Genomic DNA, 20,670 nt, shown 5'->3' with positions numbered 1-20,670 from the left:
GACAAACCACTCTAGTATGTGCAAAAATAAACATCAAATTGGATATCCCAAATGAGATCTGAAAGAAGAGAGAGGAGTGCTCTAATCAGCTCTGTGAAAGTGCTCACCATTTTTAATAGCTGCATGCATCCTACAGCTGTGAATCAGCATTCCTCAAAATCGGGCTGCTTTTGTAAATGACAAGTAGCATGGCTTCTGCCTGTGCCCTATTGCTTTGAATAAGCACTCGCAAAGCAAGTCTGCATTGGTAAACTTCATCAAATCATCCCAGGAGATACAGTTAGGTTTGATGCTCTGCTTCAGAATATAATGAATGACTCATTGCTTAAACACACGAGAGAAAAACTCAGTATTATGTATTTGACAAATTATTTTATTAGTAGTATTTGTGGGTGAGACTATCTAGATCAACTGATTGTGTCATGGCAATGGTACTTTATTTCAATAAATGTATTCAACAGTACTGTAAAATTAAGCTTTATAATAATTTTTTAACTACTTAGCTTTGATAACAATGAATGCTTTGTGCCATATCTGCATGGACACTCCTGTATCTTTTTTTTTACACTCCTTTAAAAACTACTTTACAGTCAAGCAGGACCAGAAACAGCATGGTCCCTTTGTTATCTGAGATTCTTTGATGACTATTATGTCATCCTTTATCTCATCTCTTTCCATTTCGTTTAAAACAATGCTTGTTGAAGAAATAAAAAGGGATGACTGTACCAGAAGAGTGTAAAAACACTCTACTGGATGCAGAACAACAAGCCAAATGCTAATGTGGGCAAAAAGAAAGCTCGATCAGTGAAATATTCCCTCCTGACACTCATAATTCATGAGTGCCTGAATTCAAGCACCAACCTCGCAGGAAACCCTTTATGTTACTAATTCCGTGAACACTGATTATCTGGTACTTTGTTAAAAATATTCACAGTACCTGTTTCAACATCTCACCTGTCAGTCATACCAGACTCCTTCACCACAATTGCTAAATAGAAAAAAAGTAATTAAAATATGGTAGTACATAATGTATGACTTGGGGTTTTGGAAGGTGAAAATCTGCTCCATTTAAAATGTGTTAAAACCTTACCCTTCCTTTGTCATGTACTGCATTCATTGATCATTCTTACCTAGTTTGTGCTTGGTCCTAAAACTGGCAGAGAAAAATGTGAGCATAGTGTTGGATATATTGGTAGATCCTGCTGAATTAAGTAGTAGACAGAGTGGCACTGTCACCACAGTTCTAAATGTGTGCCACTTCATGAAGGTAGTTAGCACCAGATACAGCTATTCCCCTTTACACGGTTTTGCAGAATGGGTCACTGGTGTCTTAGTTATCCATTAAGTCCCATACACACATGAATGATATGGTAGAAATAATACTTTCTTTGGCAACTTGGTTCTGTTTTCTTCAGTGAATGCAAGTGACGAAGCTTAGTTTTCCAACTTTTATCTTGTTTAATTATTTCTGTCATGCCACTTCTTCAGACTAAGCAATCACCATTTTGCCAGTCTCTGCAGATATGTAAACCTCTCTGTTCCATTTAACATCCCCGTTACCTTACACTGGGCTCTCTCCAACTTTTTTATATTTTATCTTATTTTGCCACGTCACCTAAGAGAAGTAAAGAAAAAAAGCAAGGGGAAAAAAAAAGACTTCTGCCTAAATCACATACGTTATCAAGAAATGCCTAACTCTGAGTCATTGCATGACCTTTCAGTGTAACTTTATCTTATGCATCCTCAGTTTCTTTTGCTTAAGGCCTTCAGTTTTCTGTTATGTCTGACTTAAATTATCTTGAGAGTTGCAGCACATGCAAAACCGTGGAAGGACTAAATAAGAGCTCTGGATGCTCAGCATACCCAAATATCCCTTCAAGCCTTTCTCTGACATTCATATCAGATATCGGACACTATAAAAGTTTAATCTGTATAAAAATAACTACGCAGTAGTATCAGGGCGTGAAAATTTGACTTGTTTCTTATAAATATATTCCACCCCCTCACGAAGGGCAAACTGCTATTCCTTGGGAGGTCCTACTAACAATCTCTATATATGTTTTCCTCCAAATTGTCTCATCTGCTTGCTAGTCTTTAGTTTTGGAAATGAACAGCCCCCCAAACTGTCCTGTAGGGAAGGCCTGGAACAGCTCTGTCCTTCTGTCATTAGGCTGCCTTGCTGAAGGTGACCAGAGTTGTAGCCTGGGTGTGAGCTATACAGATTCTGTAATTTTCAGTCTCCTTTCAAGATGGTCCCATTTGAAATAACACCAAGTCTAGGCTAGGGAAAAAAAAAGATATTTTAAGCATATTTTTGAAGGCAGCATGTTGCTTAATGGATCTTGGTGAAGAAAAATTCTTGCTCCAACTGGGACCTGATGTGGAACGTCTCAGACACTGGGCTGTCATTCAGCCAGTCAGTCTTTATTGTCCTGTTAGTTACAATATAAAGTAGTTATATAACAAGTATATTTAAAAACTCACTTTCTAGTTATTCTGCACAGTCAATGTTCCACTACATACCTCTAACATAGGTTATCTAACATATTCACATTGTATCCATGTAGGCATTCGCCTTATCAAATACAATGCAGAGAAATTATTTTTTTAATCCTTTTTATAGTAACTGTTAGTCAGATTAGGAGCTTCAAGAATTAGTCAGCCACTCAGTCTTGGGGATACTGCTGCTGGGCTGTCTATTTCTGGAACCTACCTCCTAATGTAGAGAAAGGTTTATTATTGCAGGGAATCAGCTGCACTGCCTTTTTTACACCATTACACTAGTCTTCTGGTCTTTTCAGGTAGATGAACTAACTTGTTGTCTTTCTTATGTCCTCCTAAGAATATCCTTCAGTGGCTTGACTGATTCACTGTGGGGATTTCTACTGATGACAATGGTACGTGCCCAGTCGTGACCAAATTAACCATGCAACCTCAAAAGCTTACAGCAACGTCTTTAAGGTTGTATCCCCAGCTTCCCCTCCACAGAGAAAACAGTTGTTAGCCCACCAGTGCTCATTAATTCAGAAACATCACCGCACTTGATGTACAGCAAGCAATGGATTTTTTTTCCCTTCTTTTTTGGCCCTGTTTTTCACAAGACTCAGGGCCCATTGTTTTTTCCGATGGATCAGGTGGTCTATCAGCAATGCAGGCCTTACTAATGATTACGCCCTTGAATAAGAACACAGAAAACTGGTAAAAGAGGAACATCCTACCCCAGAAGACACCACAAGATGGTCTCGCTTGTTTATACTGATATATGTGATCTCAGTGAGGGTGATTAAGCAGTGAAAAACAGTTTTCCAGGAAAAAAACCCTTGAACATGTGTAAGCTAATTAATTTAGTTTATATTTTCGTTTTAGAGTAAACAGCATAACAATAGATATCCCCTCAACATGCATAGTAATTAAGTTATGTAACTGTAAAAGCGTATATAAACTGTAAGGCTAAAGAAGGAGGGGGTGCTGGCTTTGTGGAATTTCCACCTAGCACCCTTCTCTGCACAGATTTGAAATTAATAAATATCTCAGCCTTGTGTGTACGATTGGCTTATCACACACCAGGTACCAGACCCAGCTTGTGGGACAACACCCTGGCCGAAGCTAGCATCTCCTCATGGCAAAGCAGGGTGTGGTTCAAACAGGTATTTGGAACAGGTTCAGGGATGACCTCACTGTGCTCCATTTCCTCCATCTTTTCAGTCCTTTTAACACAGGTTGTCTCTTTCCTATGCCTAAAGGCTTACTCCTCGGAAATAGAATTATATTTATTTTATGTTTATTTCCTGAACATCCAATTTTTAACATTATTAAACTTTTCCTCCCAAACTTCCTTTGAAACCATCTTGAGTCCTCTTTTAAACACAAGCAAATGGAATAACCTGCCCACACCATGTTTTCAAGTTTCTATGCAGAGTAGACAAGCCACTCTGTGGATTTTCCTACAAAACATTTTAGAGAGAAATAAATTATATTAGATTATATTTCACTTGTAAACCGTATTTGAACATAAGCCTCCAGATGGGAAAGGTCAGGATTGTACATTAACCCTTTGAACTAGATATCCCCTTTGAAAGATGAAAGTTTGGCAGTAAATGGACCTACAAGTTTTTGAATTATTTTGCATTTAAATCATGGATTTCTTATTTTCATCCATCATTAACCTAATTGATCTCATTTAAACATGCAAATTGTGGCACTGAACTTTCATGTTCGCAGATATTATTCTTTACTGTTTACAGTAACCATCCTTTATGTTTCATTTGTTTCAAGCATTCAGTGATATGAAAAGCTTAAACAAGATAATTTTACTTATTAACACGGTGTTTATATAATTATTGAGCTAAATAATTAAACAGAATAACGTCTTACTTTTCATTCAATATGAAGAGGTGTACATGTACTGAAGCTGTATCTTTTAATTTGCATTCTTGTTATTACAATTTTTAACTGCATCTTACACTGGTAAATATGGAAATATCCCTTCTTTAAGGGAGACAGAATGGAAAGCTGGTCCCCAAAGTATTGAAATAACATTGAGATCTATTTATTGTCCATATTAACATTCACATTGTGATTCAGGGATAAAAAGGACCCCACCAAAACACAACTGTTTGGGTGAAACACCAGAAGAGTATCTCGACACAGGTGAGTCCTGGGTGGCAACCTGAATGCATATAAAGGGTAAACTTGTGTCACAATATAACAGGGAGTCAACTGGAAGATCTTGAAATTGTCTCTTTCTCAAGGTCACAGCAGTCTAGCAGAACATTTTCATGGAAAGAGAAAAGCAGGAACACCACTCGGATAGTTGACATCTAAAGGCTGGGAGCATTAGTTGCAAGAGATGGTACCCTCTCTGTCAGACTCAGGTAGCCATTTATGAAAACTTCTAGCTTCTCCTCATGAGCTTCTAAAGGATTTAAACAGCTGGCAGTTTTTTACTGAATTGAAGGTAATACCTGCTTTCTTATGCTTACAGAAATTGTCTATGATCAGAGAGGGAAGTTCTCTGAGAGACCCAGGTCCTATCTGCACATCCCACAGAAAACACAGCCCTCTTGCTTTTTAAGGAACAAAAAGTGGCTTTAATCAATAAGACCATCTAAGTTGTGAGGTGAAAGTCAGATAGAAAAATCCACTTGAAAAGCTGAGATCTAAGAACCCGAGGTCCAGGCCTCTTGTTCTGTAGAGACGGAATACATCCTGAAAACAATATTGGTATAGCCAAGCCCAGTGATCAAGATCCTGAGTGGTATCTTACACTAACCAGCTACTGCCCTTCATTTACTCAGGATGGGACGTAGCAACTTCATTGCTAAGGATAAAGGACACATGTAAAGGAAGATCCCTGGGACTGGCCAGTGCTGGAGCAAAACCCAGCACTCTTTGGTGTCTGAAGCAAAGACAGAGTTCTTACAGCACCCACAGTCCTGACAAATCACTCAAGCAAAAAAAAAATTGTTCTGGTTTCCCTCTTGTGGCCTGTTATTCATACCTGGCTGTGTCAGGTATGCTTAGCAGGACTGATAAGAGTTGACAGTCTGAGAATGACTTAGTGACTTCCAAAAGGTTGGGTCTAAGTAGCTGTACGATGATGACAGCAGTCTGTTTCCTCAAAAAAAGAACACGTAGCCTAAATGTGAATGTGCCACTGCATCTGTGCCATTATGTTAGTCTTGAAAGAAGGCTTAAGCTTGAGATATTGGCCACCTTCCACAAATTCCGGAGGTCTCTGAGGTATCACAGTTCTCAAAACCTCGAATTATTCTAAGATAAAATGGTTATAGCAATAAATCAAATTGTGCTAATTTGGACTACAGAACTGCAAAGCCCTGGATGTGCAAATCTCAAATGAGTTCTTTCTTTTATGGCCCTAAGAAAATCCAGGTCTTTTCACTGTGTCAGAAGTTGTAGGAGAATTGTGTGCTTAAGCTTATCGACTAAAGATACAGCCAGACAAACATTTTCTCTCATGGTAAAGCCAAAGCAAGTTTCAGTTCTCAACAAACACTCCAGCTATTTTCACTCCCGACTCAACATACAGTCTACAGTATTTATTTGAGCTGGCTCAGCACTTTGGGGCCCTGTTAAAAAAATAAGTGAAAAATTGGAAGGCTGTGACACTTCATTATCCTAGTTAGTAAACCATTTCCTGACTCTGGGGATGTATCTCTTCTCAGACTGTCCATTCAAAGACTGAGGCAGCGTGTAATCACGCCAAATAGTCCCAGATTTTACTTTTAGCCAGTGTGTCTGCGACTGTCAGACAGCATAATGAAGAGATGGTCAGAAGCAAATGAGAATAACCAATAATGCTGTTGACTGATCAGAAACCAAAGAACATCAGCATCAGTGAAGGAAATGTCTTTTAACTCTTATATTTTCTTCACTTTGGAAAAATGTTCTCTGCCTAGACAGTACGAGCTGCTTCCAAAAAAGGGAAATGTGCCTTTGTTCCTAAAGCATAAAAAATAATGAAAAAAAAAATAGAAGACATAATCCTGAGGACAAGGAGAAAAGGAGGTAACTCATGCCAAACTGGAAAAGCACAGAAGTTTTTTAAGCACGAAACTGGGGAAAATAACTAAAGTAAAACGAAAATTAAAATCTTCATGTCTTAGTTGAACAGCTCCAAAAAGACAAATGGTCTGTCTCAGCCACACAGTTGAAAGAAAATGAATGTGACACGTTTTACCCATTTACAATACAGAAGGACCATATGCAAGCAATAGGGAAAACTGTCCCTCCCCCCTCATACTTTATCATAGCTAAGGGGTTCCTAATTTTGTGTGCTTTTGCATGGGCACACATCTGCCCCTTTTGAGCTACAAAAAGACAGAAAGTCCATGGTTGAGACTGTCACACCAAACAGCCACCTAACGTATTTAAAATGTAACTAATTAATTAGAATTAAACATTAAGATTTAAGGAAGTCATTTTTCCACCCTCTAAATAGTTTTCTGATGTGAAAGTGTAAGTGTTTTAGGCATTCTTCACAGACCAAAGGTCTAACAGTCAACCATGCAAGACCCTTTTCTTGCCTTTTTTTAATAATGCCTTTTTTCATGTAGTACCATAGGAATGTATATTATAATATATACTATATTTAATATATTTTCACATATTCATATATTCAAACACATACACACATATATATATATATATAAAATATTTCATATATTTTCACTTATTTCTGTCCAGAATGTGTAATTGTAGAAACTGTGTTCCAACAAAAACTTGAAACCAGCCAAGTAAAAATTACTCTAAACTCTCTTAGTGAGCATCAGGTTATGTAGCTCTTTGATAAAATTACTCTACCTTACACTAGCAGAAATTCTAAACCCATCCTGTTGTCAGAGAAACCTCCATTTGTTAATACATCCGAAATCACAGTAGTATGCTGCTGTTAGACACACACGCACACACATGCACACAGATGCGCACTATTTTCTACATGGCTGCACAAGTGCGCTGCTGACTTGCCTATCTGTAGTCTGCTGCATTCGAGGAGTTTTGTTTACTTAATTCAAAATCAATAAGTTTATTTCCCGGACAATAATTCCAACATTCTCTTGGAACAGCAACCTAATTCTAAAGTCAAGTTCAGATGTTCATTGCCAGAGAATCTAATAACAACCCACAAATGAAGAAACAGCCTATTACACAAACGTTGTTGGAATAGCCTGTAGAAGCAAGTTAGCTGATGGCTATAGACTTGTCAGACCGACAATTCACTGCACATCTGTGTCTGCCAATACAGAATTTACTCAAAATTGCCTCTCTAGACAGTTCTTTACATAACACATATTTAGCTTATTAGTGCTGTCATTTGGGAGCGTGGTCAGCTTTTGAGAAAAATTTCACTGAGTCCTTTAGCAGGGATCACATCACAGCTGCCATTTTAGAATCACGATGATTAGGTTTGAAGTTCAAATGATTTGATTTTACTTTAAAGCTTCAAAAGCAGCCTCTGGGGCAGACTTACACAATTAATTTTTACTGAGGTCTGCTGGGTAATTTACTGTAGTCAGAGAATCTTTGCTAAAGTAAGGTAATTACCACTGCGTAATATTATGGCACTGTGTTCAGTAGGAAGCAACGTGTTGGCTACGTTGGCTGCTCAGATAAGACCTGGAGGAAAGTGAAGATGCTGCTTTTCAGAAACAACATGTGTCTGAGATGTTGAGGAGGGATGAGCGGAATTCACTCACTTCCTAGATGTGGACCAGAAGTTGTGCTTGCCCTCAAAATGTCTTTCCAGGAGTGTGCATGAGGACCTACAGTATACAATCTCTTAAATATCATACTGAGCAGCTTTCAAAATTGAAGTACTGCACCTGTGATTCTTTAATACAGGAACAAAGAATGCATTCTTGGTTTAGTTTCAACGCAGAAGTAAACAATGAAATGAAATATCCCTTTGGGATTTGTATTTATCACTTACAAGAAGCACTCCCTAATAATCAGTGGCAGCTAGGCTGACAAGCAAACTTCAGAGCAAAGCCATGGGGGATACAAGTCTATTTTAGGTTTACTGTTGACAGTAACGGTCAGAGGAAAAATAAACTCAGCACGCAGTGTCATGCTACCACAAACCTCTGCTAGCCAAGCAGAAACTAATTTACAGCCAACTCTTTCCGCACGACAGAAAGACTTGGGCAATTGGGCTGCTCTGCAGTGCACAGAGCATGACATACGGATGAACAGGATTAAGCACAAGTGAGACATAACATAAATTTGTGATAAATAAAGATCAAAAGATTGGAGGAGCTAATTATCCCACAGTCTGGAGTGAGATACTGTATGCTTACCCCATTATTTTAATATTTGAAGTCTGCATCCCTATTATTTTAATATTTGAAGTGTGCAAAATTAATTTGAAAAGCCCTGTGAAAATAAGGAGTGATCTTGGTCTCCTTCAAGATATCCTTCTTTTGGTCAAGCTATAAATAACATAGGTAATCTCTACTTCTGTGTCTAACCATAAAAGAAAAAAAAAAACAAACAAGAAAAGAGCAGCAGCAGGACTCTGACATTATTTCTATTACATACACACATATATATATATATTAAAAGAAAATAAAAACTTTTTTATCTTAAAAGTTTAGTCCTTGCCTTCATTTAATGTACTGTAATACTACTGGGGAAAGCTGATTTGATTGCTCTATCACACTAATAAAAGTTAAGAATTGTGTAGGGGGGAGAAGAGGGAATAAAGTATATTCTGTGTTGATATCGCTGCTCATGGCATTACTGGCTTTCGTTTTGTTAAGTTTACTTCCTATTAAAGCTGATGATAAAAGCAGCTGTGTGGACTCATAAGCACCTCTATCTACATCTCTCCATGGACTCATTGCAAATATCTGTTTCATATAGTCTCATCGTCTAGGACAGATGTAATTTTGTTCTATCTTTCACTAGGCATAAATAAAGAACTGTCATTCCAACTATTGCGTTGCTTTCATTTCTCTCTACCTATCATCCACTGGATGCAAACACAATCCTGTAATTCCTACTGTTCTGGTTTTTTCCTTTTCTTTGCTTTTTTGTTTTGATGAAGCCACAAATGTCTTGTCCATTGTCAGGGGCTAGTTGCTTGAAACAAAGAAGAGTTTTTACTTTCGAGTATAATTATACAGGACAGAAATGGCTAGATGATTTATTATTACCCTTTTAGTCTAACCTGTGATGATGGTCTTAAAGGTCTTTTCCAACCAAAATGATTCTATGATTCTATGATACATTGGTAATTCTTAAGAAGCATCCATGTACCAGACAAAATTCTTCAGATTTCAGGAAGGTGCTTAAAATCATGTGCAGTTCTAGTGGCTGGTGCCCAATCATTGTGCATCTGTTCTCTGCCAAACTGATGCTCATCTGGGATGTTCTGTTTGACCATTTTAAGGTAGTTGCTTATCATTCCCCTATAGCTCTCTACTCATCTGAAATACCCCTAGGACATTCAGAACAAGTGCCCTATGGGGCAATGCCACACTACTTGGTTGTGATTTCAGAGCCTACAAATTCTCCTGACTTTTCTCATGGGGTCCCACAATTCATCTGTTTTGTCAGCACTATTTTTGAACTGCTGTCAGGTGGCATTGAGGATATATTGGGTCAGCTCACATTGGGTCCTGTAAGCACACCTCTCATTAATACAAATAGGAGTCTTATGGATCGAAGTCTTACGGATTGATGGAAAAAAATCAGCAGCTTCCAGTGACTGCAGTAATACCCACAATGACGGTAAGCAATACCAGAAGAATAAAATCAAGCATCCCAGTTCCAGTGCGGTATACTCCATCCAGAGTCTTTGGGATTGCTCTAGTAAATCATCCTTCTCCTCTTTTTTTCATTCAAGGCTCTCTGCTGAACCACATCCCTGAATCTCCTCTTTTTGTAAAATTTCCTTTAGAAACTTGCCCAGCATGAGACTTCTGAGTATGTTGACCATGGAGATGTAGGTGTTAAGGACAAGGACAATAATAGCCTGTTCTTAGTCTCCTTGTCATCAATAATAAAATATGGCTTTCTCCATGGCTTTAAATGGTATTTCCACCCTCTCTAAACTTGAGCTTCTTTTGGCACATTTCTCACTTATCTTTCCATGTATAATGACTCTATACAAGTGCTGGAGAGTATTAAATTGATTGGTGGAAAATTAATGGAGCAAGCAGTGAATGATAGCGAATAATTACTTGTGCATTGTGGCTTTTGATAAGTTGGCAGTCTGAGGGGGCAATACACATAAAGCACATCAGTAATTGTAAACGCCCGGTGCAGTTTGTCCTTGTTAGAGAACTTCAATGAATCTACAGAAGAGAGCAAAGGATTTTGTTCAAAACCTGATGCAACAGGCACAGAAGAAGATGCACCCCACTGCTATTTAGCAAGTAGTGTCTTGCTACCTAGGATGCAAATTGGAAGGAAACAACAAATATTCAAGAAGCTTTATATATGAGAGGCCACAGAAAGGCTTCTTTGCCTTATGATGTTGTGATGCTCATGCAAACCAGAACCTGGCCTTTACCCTGAATCACATAACATTGTAGCCACTGTGACTCAGTATAAACCTCACACAGCTGTCCTATTTCTGTATCCACTGTTCCATTCAATTTGGTTTATCTGCTGTAATGCCAACATCTTGAGCAGGGCACTGAAGGAAGTGCAAGCAATTTGGAAGTGAAGGCATGGGCCAGCTCAGTGGCTGACGGTTGTGGGATTTAGAATTCAATGAAATAACGCTGTTAAGGACAGATGCCATTTGAACATGTTAGGGGAGGCAAGTGTTTAATACCATTTGGTGAAGAAAGGCTTTGATCTCCCTCAGCAAAATGATGGGTAGAATGTTTCAGAAAACAGTTATTTCAGTACATATTACTTCTGGATACTAATCCACATCCTCCTCATTTTCAGACTTTTTTGCAGTTGGCATTATGAGCAATGCTGTCAGCTTCTATGCATGGAGTGCTTTTGCCATTACTGCATTTTACATGTGCTTGGAGTCTTAGATGCTTATAGAAATAAGCCTGTTTAGAAATAAGTTATATATGCCAGCAGTTCTTGACATGGTACCTCAGGAACTAGCTGCAGTGAGTGACCAGAAGCCTATCTGCTTCACGGACAAACTTGTCTTCTTTATAACAAGTTGATTACACCTACCCTAGCAACATATTAATGAATGGTTTCTCCCCTTCACCTGATCTGACAATATTTTGCAGATGGCTGTTTTTGCTGCCAATCAGAAGTACAAGGTATTCTGCACAAATCCAAACAGCTGTACCCTGAAGAATGGTCGGTATAACACAAGTGAATATGAAAATGTCATCTGATGGTGAAAAGGTGTTCTCCTGAGTGTCTCACAGTTTATAAGTGAAAAAAACCCTGATTCAAAGGACAACATGACTTGAGAGTATGGCACACAGATACACAGGCAGGTTCATCCAACTTTGAAACAATGCACTGTGGAAAACATCACATTTCCGGAAATCTTCTTTGAAAACATAAGCCAATATATAGAGACACAAACCAACTGAAGTTCGGATTATCTAGAGTAACGTCCTGTATACACAAGGCCTAAAAATAAATTTTAAAGAGCTGTTCCTCCTGGACTTGTTATTAACAGCATAACACAGAGTTTCATTAGCAGGATTCAAAGTTATTGAGGCAGTCTGCTGCGAACTTTGCTCCTTCATGCCCTTGTTTCAAGTTTCTAGATACTTTAAAGGAAAATTGTGAATTACTATGATCATGATTTTTAACTCTTTCACATTGCTACAATGATACACAAAAAAGACAAATTCGTTTCCTCTCCACCATTTCTCAAAGTAAACCAGGAACTCAGTCCCATAGTGTTTTCACTGGTAAAGCTCTCATTAAACTTTTTAGTTAACTGCTGTAAAAGAAACAAAAATCCCCACCAACCAACCAACCAAAATCACAACAGAGAAGCTGGCTAAAAGAAAGACGTTATCTACCCACACAATACCAAAGATTTTTATAATTTTCCCACAACAGAAATTCTGAAACAAAACAAAACTATAGAAACAAATATATATAACATGTGTTACTTACAGTGTATTTCTAGAACCTGCATTGCTATCTGAGGTGTAGAGTTTAGGGACTCATGATCTACTCTGCAACTTACAACTGCACCATCATCATTGCGATCTGCTAGGAAATCCAGTGTGCTGCTGACTGTGAATGTTTTACGATTTGCATCTTCTTCTTTTAAATATTTAACATCTGAAAGAAAGAATAAACAAACAATTTTCTCTTCAATATTTTTAGGAAAAGTAGTCCACGATTAGACAGCTAAATTAGCTATCACACTTGTTGATCTGAATTGATCGCTTTAAAAGAAAAGTAATTAGACTGTAGTTATTCCTCAGTTTGCTCCGATTGTCAGAGTAGAAATATATTGGATAAGAAAATTTTAAAATTGGTTACATGCTACTGCACTCAAACAGAAATTCCTTTCATCATTATCTCTTACATGTTTAGGGTCAAATTTGATACAAATTTTCTCTTCAGTTCATTAGAAAAAAAATGTGGTCTACTCCCACCCTCTCTTCCCTTAAGTTTTCACAGTGTCACTAAATATTAAATTTTCTAAGTACATGCTTATAATCTTTCACAATATTGCAATATGTGGATATTACCGAAGCCATGCAAACGAAGGGTCGCATATGTGTAGTCACATTAATCCTGTGCTTACTTTAGTCATTGCTTATTCTGTTGTTTAGCTAGAATCATGCTAATTTATGAACTAAACTAAACCAAAGTATAGCTATCAATGGTGACGAACAACTGTAAATAGAGCATGTCACAATACTTACTGGAATCTACAGACAAGTCCCAAGAAGACTGGAAAGAAAGTTACTTCAAAGACACCTTCCTCTCACTGCTTTATATCATACTAAATTGGCCTACTGCTTTTGTGCGGATTCAGTCAAAAATCTCTTTGACAGTTTTCCACCCAGATACTACAGGGCAGGGGGCCTACGGCTATGCTTAAGAAGTATTCAACTCAGCTCAAGATTAAGGTTCAAATTCAGAAAGTTTTGTTGTAGGACATACATGTTAGATCAGAACTGACGATCCAAAAGACCCAGAATTTACTTTAAGAAGTTTTAATGCAACATGAGATCTTACATGTACTTCAGAATTGTTTTACTTGGTTCCCAACTACTTGTAATACTTTTTGATTTTAATTTATTTCAGCAAATTAGTAAGCTTGTTATATTGATTTGTTACAATAAAAGCTTTAAACATATATATTAAATTGCACTGGGCTTGCATATGTCCCTGTGTCCTAAAAAAAAAATAAATTGGGAGGTTTCAGTTTTACAAATTGTAATAAATCCCATTAGAGAAGATGACCTAAATAAAATTTCCATGAAATATCAATTTTAGAAAGCAATCTTAAATGGCTTAAGCTACATCTTTTTAGATTAAAAATACCTCTGGAATCAGAAAGGTGCTCTTTTTCATTGTCTACAGACAGATGGAGAAACCACGTAGGTAAATGATTTCCATTTTTCCCTAAGAAATAATTATTTCTTGCATGCAAGCACTTTTCTGCTTGTGGGTTGCTAAGGTTTAAGAGACTTCTATTTCTGCCATGGTGACTATTAATATTTAGGGATCAGTAGGTGGGAGAAATATTGACCAGGGCTAAAGCAAAGTTATTATAATCAAAGAACAAATGTCTTCACTAATATTTAAAGCAAACACATAAGATTTTGTTCCCAGTGTTAGGCTTCCAAATTTAATAACAAGCGCCTATATAGATAGCCTTCTGCTTATAAGTAATGTACACATCCCTTTGCCTTCTGACTTCAGGTGGAGGACAGACAGCTCCTGAAAACATCAACAATTTTAATTTCGGTGAGAGGTTTTGGATGCTTAATCATTTAGCAAAACAAAAGCAGTTAATTTCCTAAATGGATGTTTAGTGGCCTTTCTTTAGGTCTTTTCCAACCAAAATGATTCTATGATTCTATGAACTCTAGAGTTAATTACCTCTGTAAAAAGGATGGTGATACTACTCTATAAACTGTTGACATCCTCATCAATGGAAACACTTAGCTTGTCCACTTTATCAGCTGTATCTTCTTAGATGTTTCTTCACAGCAAAATGAAGGTGTGACTCTAATATATGCTAACTGAAAGAAAGCCCTCCTGGATGTAAGAGCAGTGGAGATAAGGTACTGGGTATGTTACCATATGCGAGCATTCAGAATATTTACCCAGGGATTTTACAATTTTTAAAAATGTCTACTGTAGTCCATTATTTCATTTATTTTCTTGCTACTCCTGTCTCTCCTAAATACCCCCTTGAAAAATGGTTTTAAAAAAAATCCATTACAGAGGCACTTCCTCTGGAAAACACTGTAACGAAACAGGTTGAGTGACGACTAAATAGAAAATAGCTTTAGAGAGGAGGAACTGGGTCACGAGGACGGGTTGAACAGTAGTCAAGAGTGTGCCTTTACAGGGTTGAAAGCTAAAACCAACTGCCCTGCATTAATAATAGCACAAGCAGCAAGTCAAGGGAAGTATTTTTTCTCCTCTATTCAGCAGTATAGATATATGTATAGATATGTATATATATACACACACTGTATATAGATGTAAGTATAGACGTTTGACAGTGAAAATAATAAGTAGAAATGATAGAATATCTGTCATTTATTGTTCATTTTCTACTATTTATAAAAGCACATGCTTGTAACATCCACATAGAAACAATAATCTTTTTTAAAAAAGACAGTTTTGCTGTTTTTACAAGGCAAATATAATTTTTCTTTACATTTAAAATCCAGTTCTGGCATGAAATGGCCTTGTTATCCAAAAAAATGTCATCTTCATTTTAGAGTTTTATCAAGACAAAATGTTCAGTGCCTCTCTGAATTATTTGCATATACTAAAAATATATAAACTAATTCAAAATGTCTTAATCTGCCGCAACAAAATGAACTGATATTATCTTACTTATTTTTGAAGTCCAAATTTGCTAGGCAAAAAAAAAAAGAAAATCCAATAAAAACATTCCTGAAACTCAAAAATAATTATTAAAGTAGTATTGTTGAAATAGCATGTAACAAATTTTGCCCAAAAAAAAATATTTTTTTTTACAAAAATTACTTTTTTAGCTTCTCCAATATTTTTGCTCTTAATAAACTTCCAGAAATGTCATCAGAATGCTAAACTTCAGATTTCTTTGTTAATTTGGTGCCTGTATGAGAGACAGAGCACTAAAGGAAAATGTATGGTCCTCAGTGCTTCACATTCAGTCTCCCTCATTACTAATGCTTACTCTATCAAACAGTATTCCTCCACCAGATGATGACTCCTTTTTTGAGTAACAGCAACAGAGCTACAATTTTAGAATGGCTTCCTCCCCTTTGGTGCAACTCTGAACTCAATGTATCATTTATATTCTCTTGCACCATGTATAATACACTATAACACAATTGGATTTACTGGTGCTAGACAGACGAACTCCTAACCTTTAATGTCACCTGCATTAGCATATAATTTCATATCTATTTTCTCAGATTTATCATTTCACCTTTTACAGTGCACAAAGCTAATGTAACTTCTGCTGATGCCACTGCAAACTGGTTAGGTTATTTTATTTCTAACCTTTCTGAAATGGCAATGTGCTCTTCAGAAGACCTAGAAAACTAAACTGTAATGAATGTGCTCAGTAATTTCTCTTCATTTCTATTGTTTTTTGGTTGGTTTTTTTTTCCCTTTTACTGTTCTTTTTCACACATCTTTGTTCCTTCCTCATCCCCTTTTAAAAAAATCCATCCCTTCAGGAAATGTTGAGGACAGCAAATTAGTTAGAGTCAAATCACCAAATTGCTTGCTTGGCTTCAATTACAAGTCAGCCAAAAGAAAGGCAAAGTTACTACACCAGATTTTCAAACACAATTTTAAAAATAACATCTTTTCAGATGTATTGCCTTGCTGTTAGGCCAACTGTATCAGTGGTTCTCTTAAAGTCCTGGCATTGCTTAGAATGATTTTCAATCATTACATGTCTTGAATATATATATTCATCCTGCCATCTTTTCTGGACGACAGAATCTATGCTGTGCCTTGTGTGTTAGCTGCACTGTTAAATTCTTCTTTCTAATTACCTTTGATGAGGCGCTACTTTTCTTTCAGCAATTTCCTTAAATGTCCCAGTGGCTGAAAAGAATGGTTCCCTGTTCCCTCGTTTTCTGTCCTTGTTAAAAGTGCTCCAACACTTTTCAAATGATTCCAGCCTAAAATTCCTGTCTCCTTCAACACTGTTCTGATTTTCATCAGAAATCTAAAGATGCTTCTAGAATGGACTGGGTTCCTCAGACAATCAACTGCAATCTCCTTTATTTACCAGTTTTATATCACAGCTCAGGTTGTGTACATTGAACACAATGGTAGAGAAGAACAGTAAAGCAAGATTAATGGATTCTGCAATTAATGCTGTAACCTTGCTTGAGGCAGTTTATTGAGCTAACAAAATTCACAATATCAGACAAATATGAGACAAAGCAGATAAAATTTGGGTTTTTTAAAAAAAAGCTACACAGAAAGGGTGGATTTTGAATCATTTATCGATCTGGTCTTAGAGCAGAATGAATAGAGGTGACATGAATAAATACCAATACCTTATCCTTTTTATTTATCTGCTCTACAATGGGCACGTCAATTGGCTGTGGTAGATGTGACTAACACTTCTGTTATAGGAAGGTCACTCTACCCATTTACCAAAAAAGGATTTTAAAATATCCCAGTATTTATGAGAATATGGACTAGAAAACTCAGTTTTAAATAAAGAACATATAAAGTGAAAGAGAAGACGGAAAAGAAACAAAGAGTGTTTTTATGCAACTCTTTCCTATCTCACTGCATTCTCAAAGGCAAATCCTTGCTTTTAGCTTCAGTTTTATTCACCCAGTGACTTTTCAGTTACAGTAGATTTTGTCCAACTGCCCCCAGTTCCTGGGAAGGTCTATTCATCCCCTTTAAAGCCTATCTTCTCTTTGCTCCTCACCACAGCCTCAGCTGGAGATTCCCACTTTCTCAACTGAGATCCATCAATTGCTACATTCTGACTCTTCCTCACCAGAGCAGGCTCTGTAGCTCTCCTACTGGAAGCGCAATCTCCTGTCTCTTCTCCAGATGGTTCTGCCTCACCCAGTCATGTCACTTACAGGAGTGTAACATAAAACTGGCAATTGAGCAAATCAGACATATGCCATATTAGAAGGGCAAAAAGAAACGAAAAGGTAAAATATCTGGGGTGAGTAGTATGGCTGTGATAACAATAATCCAAAACTTGTTTCTCTACGAAACATTACGATCGAGTTTATTATGCTGAACAGTGCGCAGAGCAACTCAAAACATCAGTTTTTACCATTCAAAGAAAAAAATAAAAGGATGGTTATATGACCACTCCAGTGACTTACAATCAATTTCTTATCTACTACTATCACCGATTCATTTCACAATTAAATATGAGAACCTTTACAAACATGCATTAAAAGTTTTGTTTCTAAATAATGTATAGTTTTGACAATTAGATCAAATCATATCAAAGTCCTTTTAAATACCTTTAACTTCTTTGTCGTTCTTGAACCATCTGATATCAGCTGCTGGTTTACTACCAGATGTTTTGCATGTCAGCTGCATCCTCTCTCCCTCCATAACTGGTGAGGTAAATCCAGTAATTTGTGGCTTCTCAGGAACACCTAACAAGCAAACAAGCAAAATGTCTCTGATAGTGTCAGCTACTGCTGACATGAATATATAACCAACTTAAAGTTCACTTCTTCATATGCTCTAAATTCTGGAAACTGAATAATTAGTTCCTAGTCTTGTTGGTGAATCCTCTTTGCTATTGCAAATAAACTGTCAATCTGAACTGTAATTGATTCTAAAGAATTAAAGAAAACAGAAATTATCTAGTTTTCTAAGGGAAACAGATTACATTTTAAAAACTATGTATATTCTGCATGCAAGTCTAGTCTGAATTGTTATTATAAGGTTTAAACTGGACTGCACAGCAAGCAGGATGACGAAGTATATTAGAAGTTAGCTGTGAAAATAAAATGTAACTGGCAACAAAAAGCTGAACTGATGTAAGTTCAGAACAGATGTTTAAGCGGAAGTTATAAAGATTTTAATACAAAATCCAGGGAAAAAGGGAGGATGAAAAGAAATACAGGAGTTACTTTATCTTCAGAGAACACATAACCAAAAAACCAATAGGTATAACCACGATTCCATGTGCTACAGAGAATTCTTCAGCTGAATCCAAGTTCTTTGAAGGAGCTTGTATGATCATGACATACTATACACATAATATTAAATTTCAAAATAGTTGTTTTTCAATGAACCATGGAAGATTTAAAAAAAAACCCACATGATGAGAATTGGGAAAAATCTGATCAGTACATATATAAATCCATTTAGCTTCTGAAAACACAAGAATAACTTATTTCAAAGTGACTCTGATGACCATAATTTTAAAATCTCTGAAAATGTCATTGTTATAACTTGCATCTGCAGTGCTTTGAAGCATTTATATTTGTGGTTAGATAAAGGGATTAGTCACAGTAATTGATCCTGTGCCCTGTATTTCACAATTTGGTTTATTTACATCTCTTTTCCAAAATGACAGATTATGTACATAAAAACCAAAGCACAGTATATAGCGTACAGTACATTTCTGTAATAAATCTACTCCTCTCTTTCAGGACAGAAAATGGTGTCTACTATAATACTTTGACACTTAAATCTTCTAATCCATAACAGAGCAGTCAATGAAGAGATTATTAGTACATAAAAGGATAGCTCATCTCATTAAAAGATGTAATATATTTCAATGGAAAACAGCCCTTCTCAGATGGAAGGTGTTCCAAGAGTTTAAAATGTTACTTTGAAATAGAAAATTACAAATACAAAATGAAAAAAGACAGGCATCTTGAACCTTGCAGCTCGCTTTCTTGGAAGGTAAGTAGCTGATGCTGGGAAAATTTTGTAAACCCTCCCCCAAAATGAAGGTAAAACTAAAACTGTGAAAGATCAAGTTACTTTGGTTAATAAATATTATATAGATGGGGTTTTTTGTTTGGTTTTGTAACACCTTTGCATTTCTTCCTGCCTTTTAAAAGGTTGAACTGGTCTACTCACCTATTGTTTAGATCATGAGACGCCTCTCTACAGAAAAGAAGGTTAACCATATGCAGTTGTTATTCCGGAATATTCTGCTTTGAATGAGTATTTTTTGTCCTTAATGACAAACTTGTGAAGATTTTTGTAAAACAGTCTCACAGGGACTGAAAGGGAGAAGTATTTCATATCCTACGCACAAAACCAATTCCCTGGCTGGATTAATGTGAATATTACTGGCACAGAGAACATCTTACATTAGTCCTATTAAATTCAACTGTCTGCCTGTCTACATATAAAAATAAAACAAAAGAAAGAAAGAGTCAAGTTCAGGGACAGGAAAAGGAGAAAAGAATAAAAATCAATCTCTAAAATCATATAACCTCTTAGGTATGCAGGTGTGTTTCAATGAACTATAGCAATTTCAGCTGATTGGGCTACTGACATTCATAGAATCATATAAAGCTTCGAGCAGAAACTTTATTTCCTGGGCATCTCTCAAAATCTATTGCTTTTCTATGTGTATCTATAACCTTTGGGGAAAACAGCAGAGCATTTAGAGGATAAAGCATAAAAGAAGCAGCAAACCCAGTGAAAATATGCACTTTAGAGACAAAAAAAAAAAAAAAGAAAGCAGAATGAGCCAAGAAAATGTACAGCTAAGGAAAACCGTTAAAGCTCTAAAGCCCTTTTTGATTTCATGCTTTCTGATTTTCTCCCCTTTGCCCTATGCAATACATTGTTAGGTGATGAACACATGCACCTCCTTTGCACTTCTGGTGCTTGGTATGTAGAGGTTATGTCCATTCTATGGAGCACTCATACCGTGGTATTTGTGTGCTCCCTAATTCATTATCCTGCTACAGCGCAAACAGTAAGAGGCATGTTATTTTTCAGCACAGCAATATGAAACAATAAACTTCAGGGAAACAAGATCAGACATTTACATGTATCTTCTGCCAAGCTTTAGAAAAGTTCATTCTTATCATAATT

The 20,670-nt window shown here is 36.7% G+C and overlaps 1 protein-coding gene across 2 annotated transcripts in view; it reads right to left on the bottom strand.

Annotated features, from left to right (window-relative positions):
• Positions 1 to 20,670, bottom strand: part of CADM2 (cell adhesion molecule 2) — a 124,207-nt gene that overhangs the window by 102,234 nt on the left and 1,303 nt on the right. For both annotated transcript variants that reach the window (XM_086462919.1, XM_086462912.1), the window contains 2 exons: positions 18,117 to 18,254; positions 12,580 to 12,750 (listed from right to left, as the gene is read on the bottom strand). In XM_086462919.1, the coding sequence (XP_086319045.1) occupies positions 12,580 to 12,750; positions 18,117 to 18,254 (309 nt within the window). The remainder of the gene's footprint in view (positions 1 to 12,579; positions 12,751 to 18,116; positions 18,255 to 20,670) is intronic.

This window comes from Leptosomus discolor, chromosome 1, assembly GCF_034619465.1.
Source record: "Leptosomus discolor isolate bLepDis1 chromosome 1, bLepDis1.hap2, whole genome shotgun sequence".
Lineage (NCBI taxonomy): Eukaryota > Metazoa > Chordata > Aves > Leptosomiformes > Leptosomidae > Leptosomus > Leptosomus discolor.
The sequence above is the reverse complement of the archived record's forward strand: the minus strand, read 5'-3'. Positions and strand labels throughout refer to the sequence as shown.